General features: G+C 36.5%; 1 protein-coding gene across 1 annotated transcript; it reads right to left on the reverse strand.

Annotated features, from left to right (window-relative positions):
- Positions 1 to 7,546: 7,546 nt before the first annotated feature.
- Positions 7,547 to 11,267, reverse strand: LOC132548869 (monocarboxylate transporter 9-like). Its single transcript, XM_060212766.1, has 6 exons — positions 10,982 to 11,267; positions 9,870 to 10,013; positions 9,246 to 9,647; positions 8,812 to 9,081; positions 8,426 to 8,551; positions 7,547 to 7,686 (listed from the first exon to the last, which is right to left on the reverse strand). The coding sequence occupies exons 1-6, from the start codon at positions 11,265 to 11,267 to the stop codon at positions 7,547 to 7,549; spliced, it is 1,368 nt and encodes a 455-aa protein (XP_060068749.1).
- Between the last annotated feature and the right edge of the window lie 6,547 nt (positions 11,268 to 17,814).

Raw genomic sequence — 17,814 nt, forward strand, 5'->3', positions numbered from 1 at the left:
TATTTATTACAATCTGTATTGTCCGAGCTCAGTGTGCTGATGGACCAGCGTTTCCCTGTAATTAGTACTCATATGGGCGATCAGGTTGCGCAAAGGTAACACATTCGCCTTTCAGCTAGACGTTAAGGGTTTGATTCCCGGAGCGCACGTGAAATGACATGAGGGTCCCGATTATGTGAGTTTTCTCTGGGTACACCGCTTTCCTCCTACAATAAGACCCCACGGGCACCAAATAGAGTGATTAACATAAGCTGCTAGCTTTTTCAACCCTTGTAGCGAAATAAAGTCTATATTTATATATTTCGTCTGAACTTGAAACATCGTTGTACATGTAAGTCATATTCACAATTCCTGAACTACAATCGTAGGTTTTCAAATACTTTTAAAAGTTTAGATATGCCTAATTTAGTTACAATTTCAAAAATATACATAACGCAGTTTCTTCCAATGCGCAGTCACAGAATTAATATACTCAGGTAAGTTGATTTATTTTTAGATTCGTTTTCATTGAGTAATATTATGATTTTTTAATTGAAGTAAAAAACGAATGAGCGTTATGATATAGACTTTACAGTCTGTAAATGCGGAAAAAATATACAGTATTTTACTTACCTGTATACCAACGAGTTCAAAGCCAGCTTTCGACAGTTTTTGCTTTCCAACCCCACCCATCATCCCAACCCATCATCCCCCCACATTTGTGTTCAGTTTAGATAATAGAAAATATGTCCTGCGTGTGATCACTAATATAGATACATATGTACAACAATATATTTTTTTCTGTAGTTGATATCGTCAAGCTAACCCAGCCGCATTCCGCAGAAAGAAAACAATGATAATGATTAAATGGAGATCGTAATAAATAGACTTATAATTGGCGAGCATCTTGCCTACCTGTTTTTCTGACAGACAATCATTGTTACATTTGTATCAATGGCAAGACTGAGTAGTATACTTTATCAATTTATATAAAACAAATCTGACGAATATTTCTTCGAAAATTTTGTTCCCAATTTTTTTCAAATTATGACCGCCATTGACTTCTCAGCCTATAAAAGAGAAAATGATATTTTGTATTTTATAAAGCAGTTGATGACCTACCTCCAAAAGTAATGTAAGTAAATTCACCCTTTATTTTGTCCAAGTTTCCGTTAATCGTGGTCGGTTTTGATATAAAGATATCCTCCACGTATATTCCGGTAAAAGAATAACAGTGAAACTGGAAATGAAGATTCGGCGTCCTGAGAACCTACTATCAACATTGAGAATGTGTTTACCGATCCGTGCTGTTCTGAAGGTAACTTTAGGTATATGTCACCGTTTGTATCTGTGGATAAAGAGGTAATAAATAACGTGACAATGCCAAAAAACCATCTCAGGTTAAGATTACGTAAGAATAGGTTAACATGTTATTGCAGTTTATATAATTCGTACGTTGATCTTTCATTTTCACATTCAGCGACCAACAATTGTAACAGGTCTTTTTCTGGCACTCAGAGAAAAGCAACAATATAGATTTAATGCTTTGAACAGTTTTAACTCTTTGTTGGTGTTTTTCGCGCACTAGCAAAATTGATGTTGTCATTGGTAGGGAAAGTTGATCGGAGCGATATAAGTTACCCTTACTTGTTTTCAGGTCTAATTTGTTTTGAGTACTTATTTGTTATGTTTACAACATGTTCAAAATAGTATTGAAATAAAGTTGATATCAAACTAACAATTAAAGTGTTATTCAAAAATGTTTTATGGAATGTCAATACTAAAAGACCATATGAAGTAGCCCTTTAATCATCATTTATGTTTGCATCGCATTATATTTTCAGTCACAAATGGTAGTATTGAAAAAGAAATTTAATGACCATGTCCTTCGTATATATACCCACAGGAATTCAAAATCAAGGACACAGCTGACTCTCCTTCGCCAGCAGCTTTCCACGTACATACATTGAAACAAGTAGCATGCTTTTGATTACCAGAATATGAACCCTCCTTTTCTAGATAGTAATTAATCTTCCCCAGCAATGTTTTCGAAATCTTAATAAAATTTATTCCGATGTTGTGAATTGAATTTCTGTTTGATGAATTTCAAATATTTTTATCATGTATTCCTTTATTCATAGACTCATACCAAACAGACGATCACGAAAAAAAAATGAACAAAATAAGTAGTGAAATAAATACGAAAATGACGATATAACCAGTGTATTTCTCATAGTGGCAGTCCCATTAAGTCAGCGTTGAAATACGAATCGCCATGATGGTTTCCCTGGTTGCTGATAGTATATCGAATATGTGGTTACCCCAGTACTATCTTGTAGTTTTTTTATCAATAAGGCATCGCTGAGAAAAAACCGACAACGTTACTTAGTGTTTTCCTTACCGACTCCAAATCCGATCAAAAATGTCCGAGGGAAAATATCACTAGATGTACAAGCACTTTCTACAATGAAGTAAGAGACTTTGACAGCCATTCACAAAACACAAGACAGTGATTATTGGTTTGTGTAGAGTAAGTCAGAGCGCAGGTCCCTGGATACTTATGAGACGTTTATGAGTAGTATTCTATTCAGTTCTAATTAAATATTCTTATAAAGCTTCGTTGAAGAGTGGACGAAAACTCTTTGAAGTTCATTAAAATCTACATACTTATTCCACTTCTTTCGTAAACAAAGTATCACAATACGACTGAAACCTAGATTTGATAATACTTAATAGAATGATAAATAAAGACATACATATGTGATTTCAGTTACATTCCTCTTCATTGCCTGCCACAAGCATTTCAGAACTAAGACTGATTAGTTCCAGAACGGTGCAAAACCGATTGCGTAGGCCTGCATCCGCCCGCGTTAGCCCGCTGTTAGTCCAGATTTATTATCGATTCACAAATAGTGCCTGTCCTAAGGTACTGTTAACAGTCACATATGAACCCAGATTTCACCTTGCTTGTAGTGACGGTCGAGTGCTGGAGAATACATGGAATAGTCCTTTTGATTATAATGGAAGTCACCTTTACCAATGTACGCTACAGAGACGAAATTATTCATCATCACATTCTTTCATTCATCCCGAATTATTTTGTAGCATGACATGTTTAACGCTTAGCATATATATATATATATATATACACCCAAGGGATAAAGAAACACAGGGTGACATTATTTGCAATATCATGCGAACGTGTTGTTCAAACCAATGAAAATCGGTCAAGCATCTTTCTAGATTACAGTGCACGTAGTCCTGTAATGAATGTTGCATTATGGTATTACATGAAGATGTCTTCCGCAGAAAACACGAAACGTAAACATCTCTTTCACAGCAGTGTTGTTACATTAAGTTACACTGCTCGTCGTACCATTAAGTAGTTTTCATAGAGACACATCATTTTCCGATATTTTGGTTACTTTCTGATAGCAAATACAGGTTGCCAGACATTTCGGTGTCCATATTAACACTCTAGAATGTCGTCTTAGACGCATAATGGTAACTGGGCAGATTGCTAACAGATCTGGGTTTGGGGGTCCGCGCGTGACGTCACAAAATCAGGACAGGTTTATTCGTCTCGCGCATTAGTGAAATCGTCACCTTACTGTCACAGAATCTGCACTTCATACCATTGGTACTCATCGCCGTCCTATTTATGGAAAAACTGTAAGGAAACCGATTGTGGGAATTTGATCTGCGGGCTCGTCACCGGTTTGTAGGTCTGCTCCTTACCGCTGCTCGTCGCCAGAGTCGTAAGGTTTGCTTACTGATGAGTCCCGTTTTACCCTGTTTCACCCCGAGCAAACGTTCGACGTCGTGTATACCGACGTCATGGAGAATGTTATGCCGACTGCTGCGTAGTAGAGACAGGTAGATTTTGGGGTGGATCGGTTTTGGTGTTGGGGAGGAATCTCACATAGAGTTAAATCACTATTGGCTGTGGCAGCGGGTAGTTTAACTTCCGCTAGGTATAGAGATGAGAGATGTTATATGTTTACCGGTTAGACGAATCATCACATGGGAGGAAAAAAGACTCGCGAAAAAATGTAAAATGAAAGAATCTGATCCAACAGCAGAAAGTTGACAAAGAAATTTAAATTGTTTGTTTCATGCAAAACTTTATTTACATCGATCAATATCAATAATATCATTTCTCTCATATCCCGCCATATTGGATAGAGTTTGCCCATGTAAGATAGCTATGTAAGAAAATTCTATCTTACATGGGCAAACACGTGCGCGGATTAATCTGTGTTCAGGAGAGACAACTCTTACAGTGTCATTTTTTATGTCACGGGTCATAAAAACACACAGTCGCTGAATACTTACAAGACACTGAATGACAGACAGAAGTACATAATTTCCAATATCTTGTCAAACACAAAAAGCTCCGAATTAATTCCATCAAACCGAACACCATCCTCTGCCACCATTTCATCAACTTCAACAGTTACTAGGCCTACATCTGATGTCACAGTGTGTTTACCATCGTCATCACAAGAAAACACGGTTAACACCTTCAATCCTGTATCACGGAAACAATCTGAAACTCGCATCGAATCCTTGTTTGCTGGTTCTCACATTGAAAATTGCCAAATCACCGTAAATATCACCACAAATGTTCCACCACCCAAACGTCGTCGAATCATGGTGATCGAGAGCGACAGCGACTCGGAATAGGAGATCGTGTGACGTCACGCCTTGAATTTATGAATGGAATTCCTTTGATTATGGTGACGTCATGTCAGCGTCACAGTAGTTTGAAAAAATGTCAAAACAGTAAAAAGATACATTGATTTATTTCTTAAAATGGTCAAATATGTGATTTTGATCATACACATACTATATAATCACACAGAGCATTTTTGTTTTTTTTTCATCTGCGAATAATATATTCATCCTGCAATATACCGAAAAATGGTTCGAAATTTGACAGCAAACTGAAAGTTTGCAAAATATGGGTATGCTCGTTAAGAATATCCACTTCGTTTTTTTTTTATAAAAACCTCGGATAAAAAAAATGAAAAAAAAAACAAATGAAGATAATAGCCGACCGACTGTCCTTTTCCCAAAGTTTTGGTAAAGATATGAGAGAAAAAGACTCTTTCATTATGTGTGTATGTAAAATAGGGATATTCCACCCGAGGCTCTGCCGAGGGTTTTACCATATTTTGTAACCCCGAGGGTGAAATATCCACGCATATGAAAGAGTCTAATAATCTTCCACGATGAGTAAGGTTTGTCAACACTAAAGTATATTTTGTTATGTTCAACAAACAATGCTGAAGGACGTATTATTTTTACTACGTGTTTCCATTATCTTCTTAATTTTTCTTCTGATTTCTTTCGCCAAGGATGTTTTCGTCACTTTTTCCGATAACCATAATGGAGCTTGACAATAGTGTGCATAAGAAATATCCGATTTCAATACCATTTGATATCTATATTGAAGTGTGAAGTGTGTATCATGAAAAATATCGAAATCAAAAAAGAAATGTACGGAGAACTACACCATGGCAGAAATTCTGGTTGACAATATCTGATGGAGTATGGTGGTTAATTCTTTCCACAGACTACAGGTATACCTATGTGAAAAAATTGTGACCCATCTCCTGGCTGACTTGTTTTTGTTGTTTTCATACGAGGCTAAAGTCATCTAAGACTTAACAAAAAAGGTCACAATGACCTTGCAAAGTCCTTCAGTCTCATTTTCAGATATAATGACGGCTTTAAACAAGGAGAGATTTATTGACCATATCCATTATATGCGTCCTCCAGAATTTGAAATCAAGGACAAGATAGACTCTTCTTTAACGGCGGCTTACCTCAATTATTTTCTACAATAAAACCAACAGGAGTTGATTTCTATGAAGCTGTATCATAAACGTGATAATTTCGAATTCCCTATTGTGGATTTGCTATGTTTAGAAAGCAACATCATTGCATCTAGTTTCATCGAGCTTTTAGTTTTATTTAATATTATGTTAACATATCAGTAATGCCTTTGTAGTGGTACCTTGAACACAGCCGTTACGGTCGTAGAACTCTTTTGAGACTGTATGGAGAGTTTGAAAAACCTAGGTTATGCTTTCTATTGTAATAAGTACTTGTCTGTCTCTTCTCTTTTCGATATGCTATCATTTTCATTTTGATGTGTTGATTTATAGTATATCCATAATGATAGCTATTATTTGATAATGTATGTAAACTTCCTTTCGTGACTGAATTTGGTATTTTTCAAATAGCATATATGGGACCTGAAACTCTGTTCCTGTATCAAAACTGTTAAATGATATATTTTCAATTTTTCAAATAAAATAGATAAATTTATAAAATAAAATAAATAACCACCAAAATTGCGTGGACACATCATTTTCTTATAGCTTCTTATAGCTTTTTATAGCTTCAGTACCTTGATATAGTTACTTATAAAAATCACAGTTCTTGGACATACGAGTTCCCATGAAATTGATGAAAATAAATTCCACAATAAAATTGGTTTTATATTTCCGCTTTAGTACAATACACGAGACTTGCATTTGAAGTCTACTGATTATATCGTTTATTGTAGAACACAGATCAAAATTTAAGCGATGTCACAAGTAAGACTATATTAATGGCACCACATATCGTCGCATTGTGAATTAAACCCTCGAAGTTGATGTTTCAGTTTACCCTGCATAATGCTGATTTTTTTATTAATCAAAATACAGAATATAACGTCTGTGGTGCTTTTGATATAGCTCCTCGCACTAAAACGAGTGTAAATCACACACATACATTCCTTTTTGTTCGTATTTTTTATGTACATGTACAAGTATATGAAACACATTTTATCGTGTGAACTATGGACATTGGTTATGCTATTTGAATATTATTAAGAAAATGACACACATCTATCCAAATCCAACATATGTCCTTTTGAATGGGAATGCGCATACAGATTCCTTCATAAACTAACAGATCATCTATTTGTTATCATCGAAAAGAATTAACCATTTCATGTTACAGTTAATAACATGAAAGTTAATAACAATTTTTGCAAAGCCATGACTTAAAATAATTATTTAGGTATGACAATTTGGTTATTCTGGAAAATGATTGTTCTAATCCAGGAACATGATGTAATATATTCGTATGATTTAGATTATATTTCAAAACGTTTATTACACAACTAGATACATATAACTGTATTATTAACCATGAACGTGTGATGTCCTTGTATACAATATCGTTACTCGCCAGTTTCTTACATGTACTTAGGCATCGTCTCTCTCTTGTAATGGTTTAAGTTTCCTGATGAGCTTGTTGCATCGAGAATTACCTCCTCTCAAACCAAACTCTATTTTGTGATATTCTAATGTTAAAATCACAGAAAGTCGGGAATGTCTTCATTGAAAAAATTTAGACAATATATGTCGATTGACATTACTTTGCAGCACAAGAAGAACAACGAAGTCCTTTGTGTCAAATCAATGCAGGATACGTTGACAATGACCCAAGGTGTGTAACGTATATGAAGCGTAAATCTCCTCTAGTTTCAGTTAGCCTTTTGATCAGCCTAAACGCTTGGATCTTTGTTGGAGTTTTCACATTTTGCAATTAGGCGTAGCGGAAACGAAACAATCCCAGCGATGGTGATGGTAGCTCCAGCGAAGTAGAATGCTGCGTCATAGCCCGCTGTGACGTCGGAGAGAATTCCTGAAATCGATTGATACAGTATTACATAAAGTATACGATTAATTCATGTTAAATCGACATAGTCACTAGCACAAGCATGGCACGATGTGTACATGACTTTTGTACGATGTCTGAAGGTAAAAAAAACCGAGGCGTCCGTTCATTCGCGAACACGATGGATTAACGGTGTGCAAATATTTTAATATTTAATTCTATGTCGCCCATCGCATATTATCTGAGGTAAAAAAGGGGTGTGGAAAAAGTCCAAATACGTAATTAACTATCAACACTATTCTCTATCAACAGTTTTGTTATCAGGTTGCATGATACTTTCGTGATTCACTTTCATGATCCTGTAATCAAAGAATGATATGCTCTACATTTTTACCTTACCTCAATACCAATTTTCAACATAACCAACGTGGACGACTTACCAATAAGCTGGGTGGTAAGGGTGTGTAGGTGTGTGGATTAGCTTTTTCTTGATAATAAAATTCCAGTTTCTGTCAAACAAAATTCTATATATCAATGCCATTCTTTGATCATAAATGATGGCATTATCATATCTGCATCTTTTTATTTTGTAAACATGATATTCTTTATCTTGTATATTCACATCTCATCTCGTCAATGAAACGGAAGACGCTTACGCACCTGCAACGCCATGTCTACATTCTGCTTTTGTCATTGTTTTCCTCACTACTTACAAGTGTTTTAGTTGATTCGTGGGTACTATGTTTCATATGATGAAATCACTCACCTGCAATTGGTGATCCAATGATGGAAGCAATCCCGATAAACAAGTTGAGTAGTCCAAATCCATTGGACAACTTCTCGATACCATTTAACTCTACAATAATAAGGGAATTTAGTGGCTCGAACGCTCCTGAAAGTAACAGAAAGTGGTAAGTGTCAGTTTTGTTGAATTGATATCTAAAATGTAGACGATCTGTATTAGGTGAATGATGCTTTTTTAAGACATAGTTTAAAATGTCCGCTGGGGTTAGTGCCGAATGCGTTTGATGAGTATTTTACTACATGTTAAGCCTAGAAAGAAATTTAAAAATCCACAACTCTTGTCAATACTACTTACAGGTTCAATTATTCTTAAAATGAAAAATCAGCAATTTGAGATATATTCTTTACCTCCGACCACGCCAAATAAAGCTGAATAAGTGGCTAAAATTGCAAACTCTCGACAAAAGGGAACAAGACACGTGGTCACTCCTCCAATTACAAGCACGACACTGTTCAGGAGAATACTGTCGACACAAGGAAGGTCGATGATAAAACCAAACACAACATTGGAAGCGGTGTTAGATATCCCTATGATGGAGATAAGAAGAGCTCCTTCATTTGCAGACAGATTGAGATCATCCGCCAGCACAGGTAGAAAATTGAACGGAATATACCAACCTATAATGATAGCGTTGTCTTATGTAATTCAACGTCGTGTCATTTCAGGATGAGATAATTAAAAGTTTTTATCCTTAAATAACAATATATTTGTTTTACATATATCTTTAATTAGCTCTTTTATTTCAAAATTAATATATAAACAATATCAAACTGCTACATGCCTGTTGACATCAGGAAACACGACAAGGAAAAAACAGCAAAACATGGACTTTTAAGCAAGGAACAGTCGAACTTCAACGAAACAGAAGAACAGGTTCTTCTACAGTTCGATTCATTATTCGTCCCTGCTCTGTCTACGTTATTAAGCTCTTTTCCTGCTCTTGGTGATTTCAGCTCTCTGTAAAATGCTGCAAACACGACACCATTTAACACGATGCCTGTGATTACCCAAAACGCTCCTCGCCAACCGTACATTTCCAGTAGAAGTACGGAAAGTGGAGCGAACACAAACCCTCCGATACCCGATCCGCATGTGGCGATCCCAGTAGCAAGAGCTCGGCGTTTTTCGAAGTAGTAACTTACTATTACTATGGTGGGCGTGTACACCAATCCGAATCCAATACCTGCCATATGCAAGTTATAACCATTAAACAATTATCTTATAAACAAATAATTCAGTCATTGTATCTTTTATCAGCGAACGTGAAATTGGATATTTAAAGAAATTTCTGATATCGATTAATTAAAATGCTATCCATATCGGCACAATATCACTCAACAAAATATAGATAAGTTCTGGGATATACTGGCTGCGTCAATATATGATTATATTATTATTCACTGACCTCCAATAATGCCGTATAGTAAAATCATGACGTCAAGACTAGGGGAGAAGGTGGAGAAAAAGATCCCGACGCTGGCTATGATAATCCCAAGACCGGTTGCTGTCCGACACCCGAATCGGTTAGCAAACGAACCAGATATTGGACCTTCAGAAAAGTAATGAACTTATATAAGAAGAAATGATAACAAGTAGGGGGATTGAAATTGTATGATCATGCGAATTAACACATTAAGTTTAAAGAATCTCCTATTCAATGTCTTTAATAACCAAACATTATTTGCATGAAGAGGGAACTACGCTCCTCTTCTGTTAAAAAACATTGGACATGATTTTTCGCAATTCTACATTTTTAGCTCATGCGATGCCACGGTAGCTGTAATTCACAAGACGCCGCTATTCCCCGTGTCTACTTGAATTAATGACTTAAGAGGTAAACCACAATAAAACTGTGTGCTCTGAATATGATATTGCATGAGCGAAAATGAGGCTGATCGACTTGTGACTTCACTGGTGCACTCCTGTCGATATTCGGCTGCTATAATGTCAGTACATATAGCCATGTATCAGATTAAACGTCCAGTTTACTCCATATTTTTCAAACATTAAATGTATTTTTCGATCATCACTGAACCAGTAAGATCGATTCTTGAGATGGAAAACTGAAACAAAAGAATACAATTGTAATTGTCTGCTTGCGGATGTAAAAGGTCCCCATACTATGATGCATGTGGTTCCTAACTAACTCACGTATATATATTATATGGTACATTTATAGATAATTAGGGCACCAGTGACATCACAGTGTCACGTGACCTCGCATGCTGAATAAAATTTTAACTGGTAACATTGATGGCCTGAAATAGGTAACGGGGTATTTAGGAATAACCACAAGCACCGGTATTGTTTTTAAAAACGAAACCTGAATTTTATTTTTAGAAAAAGTTTAAAATCATGTCCCCTATCCTTTTAAATAGTAATGCATTTGTTGTTTTAACACATTTTAAAAGTACATAACCCTGCGGTCATAACTATTTGAAAACACATATTTGGTACAAATGCTTCATTAAGCAAACAAACTGTTGCAAGACAGAAGGCGGAAATTAAAATTCATACCAACTATGTATGCCACGCCATTGATAACAGAGCTCAGTAACTGTGTTTTCCCTTTGCTTTCTCCAAACGTTGTCAAAAATGTATTGAAAAAGATGCCAACAGATAAACTAACGCCGTCCACCAAAAAGTTGAGCATGAAGGATGAAAACGTGATAACCCATCCCCATCCACCATCCGGTGCTGTTGGAGGCTTGTTTTGGGAACGTGTAGATGAGATGGTCACGTGATCAATGCTCTGCTGCTGAGCACCATTAGACACCACAAAGACATCACCATTGGTTTCCATTTTGCTGAAAATACAACACCTGTTGAAAGAGTGCAATCAAAATAGAATTTGTTTACAAAGCTCCATTGAGAACTAGTATTAGGCATTATAGACAAAATATGCAGTTTTTTTACAACGATCAAACATATTTATTACAATCGTTTTAGATACAAAGTGGCAGGATCTGCGCCGTATTGTCCGAGCTCAGTGTGCTGATGGACCAGCGTTTCCCTGTAATTAGTACTCATATGGGCGATCAGGTTGCGCAAAGGTAACACATTCGCCTTTCAGCTAGACGTTAAGGGTTTGATTCCCGGAGCGCACGTGAAATGACATGAGGGTCCCGATTATGTGAGTTTTCTCTGGGTACACCGCTTTCCTCCTACAATAAGACCCCACGGGCACCAAATAGAGTGATTAACATAAGCTGCTAGCTTTTTCAACCCTTGTAGCGAAATAAAGTCTATATTTATATATTTCGTCTGAACTTGAAACATCGTTGTACATGTAAGTCATATTCACAATTCCTGAACTACAATCGTAGGTTTTCAAATACTTTTAAAAGTTTAGATATGCCTAATTTATTTACAATTTCAAAAATATACATAACGCAGTTTCTTCCAATGCGCAGTCACAGAATTAATATACTCAGGTAAGTTGATTTATTTTTAGATTCGTTTTCATTGAGTAATATTATGATTTTTTAATTGAAGTAAAAAACGAATGAGCGTTATGATATAGACTTTACAGTCTGTAAATGCGGAAAAAATATACAGTATTTTTACTTACCTGTATACCAACGAGTTCAAAGCCAGCTTTCGACAGTTTTTGCTTTCCAACCCCACCCATCATCCCCACCCATCATCCCAACCCATCATCCCCCCTCATTTGTGTTCAGTTTAGATAATAGAAAACATGTCCTGCGTGTGATCACTAATATAGATACATTTATACAACAATATATTTTTTCTGTAGTTGATATCGTCAAGCTAACCCAGCCGCATTCCGCAGAAAGAAAACAATGATAATGATTAAATGGGGATCGTAATAAACAGACTTATAATTGGCGAGCATCTTGCCTACCTGTTTTTCTGACAGACAATCATTGTTACATTTGTATCAATGGCAAGACTGAGTAGTATACTTTATCAATTTATATAAAACAAATCTGACGAATATTTCTGCGAAAATTTTGTTCCCAATTTTTTTTCAAATTATGATCGCCATTGACTTCTCAGCCTATAAAAGAGAAAATAATATTTTGTATTTTATAAAGCAGTTGATGACCTACCTGCAGAAGTAATATGAGTAAATTCACCCTTTATTTTGTCCAAGTTTCCGTTAATCGTGGTCGGTTTTGAAAAAAAGATATCCTCCACGTATATTCCGGTAAAAGAATAACAGTGAAACTGGAAATGAAGATTCGGCGTCCTGAGAACCTGCTATCAACATTGAGAATGTGTTTACCGATCCGTGCTGTTCTGAAGGTAACTTTAGGTATATGACACCGTTTGTATCTGTGGATAAAGAGGTAATAAATAACGTGATATTGTCAAATAACCATCTCAGGTTAATATTACGTAAGAAGTAGGTTAACATGTTATTGCAGTTTATATAATTCGTACGTTGATCTTTCATGTTCACATTCAGCGACCAACAGTTGTAACAGGTCTTTTTCTGGCACTCAGAGAAAAGCAACAACATAGATTTAATACTTTGAACAGTTTTAACTCTTTGTTGGTGTTTTTCTCGCGCGCTCTAGCAAAATTGATGTTGTCATTGTTAGGGAAAGTTGATCGGAGTGATATAAGTTACCCTTACTTGTTTTCAGACCTAATTTGTTTTGAGTACTTATTTGTTATGTTTACAACATGTTCAAAATGGTATTGAAATAAAGTTGATATCAAATTAACAATTAAAGTGTTATTCAAAAATGTTTTATGGAATGTCAACACTAAAAGACCATATGTAGTAACCCTTTAATCATCATTTATGTTTGCATCGCATTATATTTTCAGTCACAAATGGTAGTATTGAAAAAAAAAATTAAATACCATGTCCTTCGTATTTATACCCACAGGAATTCAAAATCAAGGACACAGCTGACTCTCCTTCGCCAGCAGCTTTCCACGAACATACATCGAAACAAGTAGCATGCTTTTGATTACCAGAATATGAATCCTCCTTTTCTAGATAGTAATTAACCTTCTTCACCAGCAATGTTTAGAAATCTTAATAAAATTTATTCCGATTTTCTGAATTGAATTTCTGTTTGATGAATTTCAAATATTTTTATTATGTATTCCTTTATTCATAGACTCATACCAAACAGACGATTGTGGAAAAAGTTATCGAACAAAAAAAGTAGTGAAATAAATACGAAAATGACGATATAACCAGTGTATTTCTCATAGTGGCAGTCCCATTAAGTCGGCGTTGAAATACGAATCGCCATGATGGTTTCCCTGGTTGCTGATAAGAGATCGAATATTTGGTTACCTCAGTACTCTCTTGTAGTTTTTTTTTATCAATAAGGCATCGCGGAGAAACAATTGACAACGTTACTTAGTGTTTTCCTTACCGACTCCAAATCCGATCAAAAACGTCCGAGGGAAAATATCACTAGATGTACAAGCACTTTCTACAATGAAGTAAGAGACTTTGACAGCCATTCACAAAACACAAGACAGTGATTATTGGTTTGTGTAGAGTAAGTCAGAGCGCAGGCCCCTGGATACTTATGAGACGTTTATGAGTAGTATTCTATTCAGTTCTAATTAAATATTCTTATAAAGCTTCGTTGAAGAGTGGACGAAAACTCTTTGAAGTTCATTAAAATCTACATACTTATTCCACTTCTTTCGTAAACAAAGTATCACAATACGACTGAAACCTAGATTTGATAATACTTAATAGAATGATAAATAAAGACATACATATGTGATTTCAGTTACATTCCTCTTCATTGCCTGCCACAAGCATTTCTGAACTAAGACTGATTAGTTACAGAACGGTGCAAAACCGATTGCGTAGGCCTGCATCCGCCCGCGTTAGCCCGCTGTTAGTCGATTTATTATCGATTCACAAATAGTGCCTGTCCTAAGGTACTGTTAACAGTCACAGATGAGCCCAGATTTCACCTTGCTTGTAATGAGCGTCATCTGTTCTCAGGTACTGTTAACAGTCACAGATGAGCCCAGATTTCACCTTGCTTGTAATGAGCGTCATCTGTTCTCAGGTACTGTTAACAGTCACAGATGAGTCCAGAGTTCACCTTGTTTGTAGTGACGGACATCTGTACTCAGGTACTGTTAACAGTCACAGATGAGTCCAGATTTCACCTTGCTTGTAATGAGGGTCATCTGTTCTCAGGTACTGTTAACAGTCACAGATGAGTCCAGATTTCACCTTGCTTGTAGTGACGGACATCTGTTCTCAGGTACTGTTAACAGTCACAGATGAGTCCAGATTTCACCTTGCTTGTAGTGACGGTCGATTGCTCGAGAACTGAAGGCCCGGAGAATACATGGAATAGTCCTTTTGATTATAATGGAAGTCAACTTTACCAATGTACGCTACCGTGACGACATTATTCATCATCACATTCTTTCATTCATCCCGAATTATTTTGTAGCAGGATATTATACTGAACATGCTAAGGTGGCAGCAGAACGTGTTACTTTTGCCTGCTATGTCAATAGTTTTATCTCTAATCGAGAATATTTGGGATAAAATGAAGTGATGTCTACATCAGGAACCAAACTCAACGCAACGCAATGAGTATATAAATCTCGTGTGATAAGCAGTAAATGGTACAAATTATCCCAATATTTCGTACATAAGATTACATGTATACTGTCTCGCATGTTTAACGCTTAGCAGATAATACATTCTTGGCTATTTACCTACATCATCCTATATATATATACCCAAGGGATAAAGAAACACAGGGTGACATTATTTGCAATATCTTGCAAGCGTTGATCACAAACAATGAAAATCGGTCAAGCAACTCTCTAGATTACAGTGCACGTGGTCCTGAATCGAATGTTGCATTATTGTATTGCGTGACGATGTCTTCCTAAGAAAGCACGAAACGGGAAAATCTCTTTCACAGCAGTGTTGTGACATTAAGTTACACTGCTCGTCATACCATTAAGTAGTCTTCATAGAGACACATCATTTTCCGATATTTTGGTTACTTTCAGATAGCATTAAACAATGGCACGGCTGACGGAAGTTCAGGGGGTCAGGTCATTGCGATGTGGTCAGGCCAGGTCAAAGGCTAATATAAGTTGCCAGACATTTCGGTGTCCATATTTACAAACTAGAACGTCTTGTTAGATGTCTAAGGGAAACTGATAAGGTTGCTGACAGACCGTACTGTCACTGAATCTGCCCTTCATACCATTGGTACTCATCACCGTCCTATCCATACAGAAACCGTAAGGAAACGATAACGGGAAGTTGATCTGCGGGCACGTCAACCGTTTGTATGCCTGCTCCTTACCGCTGCTCGTCGCAAACGACGTCTGGCTTTGGTGGCGGTAATAATAATTCCATTTATGCAGTGGAGGCGAGTCTTGTTTACGGACGAGTCCCGGTTTACCCTGTTTCGAGCAGACGTTCGACGTCGTGTATACTGATGTCGTGAAGAACGTTATGCCGACTGCTGCGTAATAGAGACGGGGAGATTTTGGGGTGGATCGGGTATGGTGTGGGGAGGAATCTCACATAGAGTAAAATCACTATTGGCTGTGGCAGCGGGTAGATTAATTTCCGCTAGGTATAGAGATGCTCGGCCCCATATAGCGAGGATCTGTCGCGACTTTCTCACAAACAACAATATCCACCCACTAGACTGACCGCCATACAGTCCCAACCTATCCCCTATTGAGCACTTGTGGGACAAGCTGGATAGACAGCTTCGAAGACGCCGACCTCCCCTGTTACCCTGGCCCAACTGAGAGCAGTCAGTTTTTTCTTCTCGTGAGTTACCTCCCTTGTCACTACAATACATATGAAACCAAAATAATAATAAAAACTACTTAAAGAAATACATATGGGAGCTTATCGAACCAAAATTGTTAAATTATATCATTAACTCACATACGTATTACATATGGGAGCTTATCGAACCAAAATTGTTAAATTATATCATTAACTCACATACGTATTACATATGGGAGCTTATCGAAACAAAATTGTTAAATTATATCTTTAACTCACATACGCACTATATATACCTATATTGTTTAAAGATATATTTTAATCACGCTATACATATGTAATTTTATTGAACCAAAATTATCAAAATATATCTTATATATTTACTACATATGTGAGCTTATGGAACCGAAACAGCAAAAAAGATATATTTTACTCAAATACGTAATACATTGGGAGCATATGGAACCAAAACTATCAGAAGATCTTTTTATTGCTTGCATTCATAATATAAACGGGAACAGTTAGTCATGGACATCAACAGTATGTAATCTTCGTGCCATAATGGTATATTTATGTATTACAATATTACCTAACACACAACAAATATTTAATTGAGCATACAGTTTAAACCATTCCGGCTAGTGACAGGTGATTGACTCTGCATTTATAGTATATATATGTAATGTGATACTTCATTTGTATTTCTTTTAAATATTGAACATGTAGGCGTTTCCTCATCGCACGTTTAATTGAAATGACACCCTGTTAAGGATGTATGGTTGAATAAAAGCACTGATGACCTATTGGTGTCCCTAGATATAACAGCCTACGTAGTGTTTGATGCAGGCATTTTCGGAAGAACTTTGCAGTCTTTCATTGATACAGCTTTCTTGTATCTTCTTCAAGTAAAACTTTTTTAAACTTAAAGTTGGCATCAATAGACACTCACATAAAAATTAAGAGTGAAAAGAGGAATTTCCACTTCATGAATAAAACCAGATAAAAGCTTCAAAGTTATTCATTTTTTTTCCTTTTGCACTATTATTCCAGGTGTACAATCCTGTTCTGAGGTGGAATCTGTTGACAACACAACTGTGATACCTGCACGTGACCAAGAGGAGGCGACTGGTCACGTGGATGTACCACCTGCACGTGTTACCATTGAGTCGATAAAGTCCCCGGCTGGGTTGCCATAATTTTGTCATTTATGATCAATTTTATGGTGGTTTTTGTTACTGCTTCTGTTGGAGTTTTCTTCGAGACGTTCATGGCTGAATTTGGAGGCGGTAAGGGGGGCGACACAGCTACTCAGCTCCGTGATTAATGAAGTCGGATATCAAACTGGTAGGGATCTTGTCTTTTTTCGTCTAATCATTAGAAATAACCCTACAGCTTGATTTTATTCTCCGAATTGTCCGTGGGTGGTAGGGGAAAAGTTCAATCTGTGTTAAAATGTATGGCAAAATGCAACTCGCATACATCTTTTATCTGAAACGTAAGCACTCACAAAAGTTTCGTACTCAGTTTAGAAGAGTAACCATATCACAATTGAATTAATTTCGATGCACACACATTTTATGTATCTTTCTGTTCGCGAATTGGTGTAAGTTCCCAGTTA

Source organism: Ylistrum balloti, unplaced genomic scaffold (assembly GCF_031769215.1).
Source record: "Ylistrum balloti isolate Yb309-2 unplaced genomic scaffold, AGI_CSIRO_Ybal_v1 Utg370030, whole genome shotgun sequence".
In the NCBI taxonomy this organism is placed as follows: Eukaryota; Metazoa; Mollusca; class Bivalvia; order Pectinida; family Pectinidae; genus Ylistrum; species Ylistrum balloti.

Coding starts and splice junctions, on each gene's coding strand:
- LOC132548869 (XM_060212766.1), bottom strand. CDS start 11,267: ATGGAAACCAATGGTGATGTCTTTGTGGTGTCTAATGGTGCTCAGCAG. Junction 10,014..10,981: donor TGGCGTGGCATACATAGTTG/GTATGAATTTTA, acceptor ACTTTTCTGAAG/GTCCAATATCTGGTTCGTTT. Junction 9,648..9,869: donor ACTATACGGCATTATTGGAG/GTCAGTGAATAA, acceptor TGCATATGGCAG/GTATTGGATTCGGATTGGTG.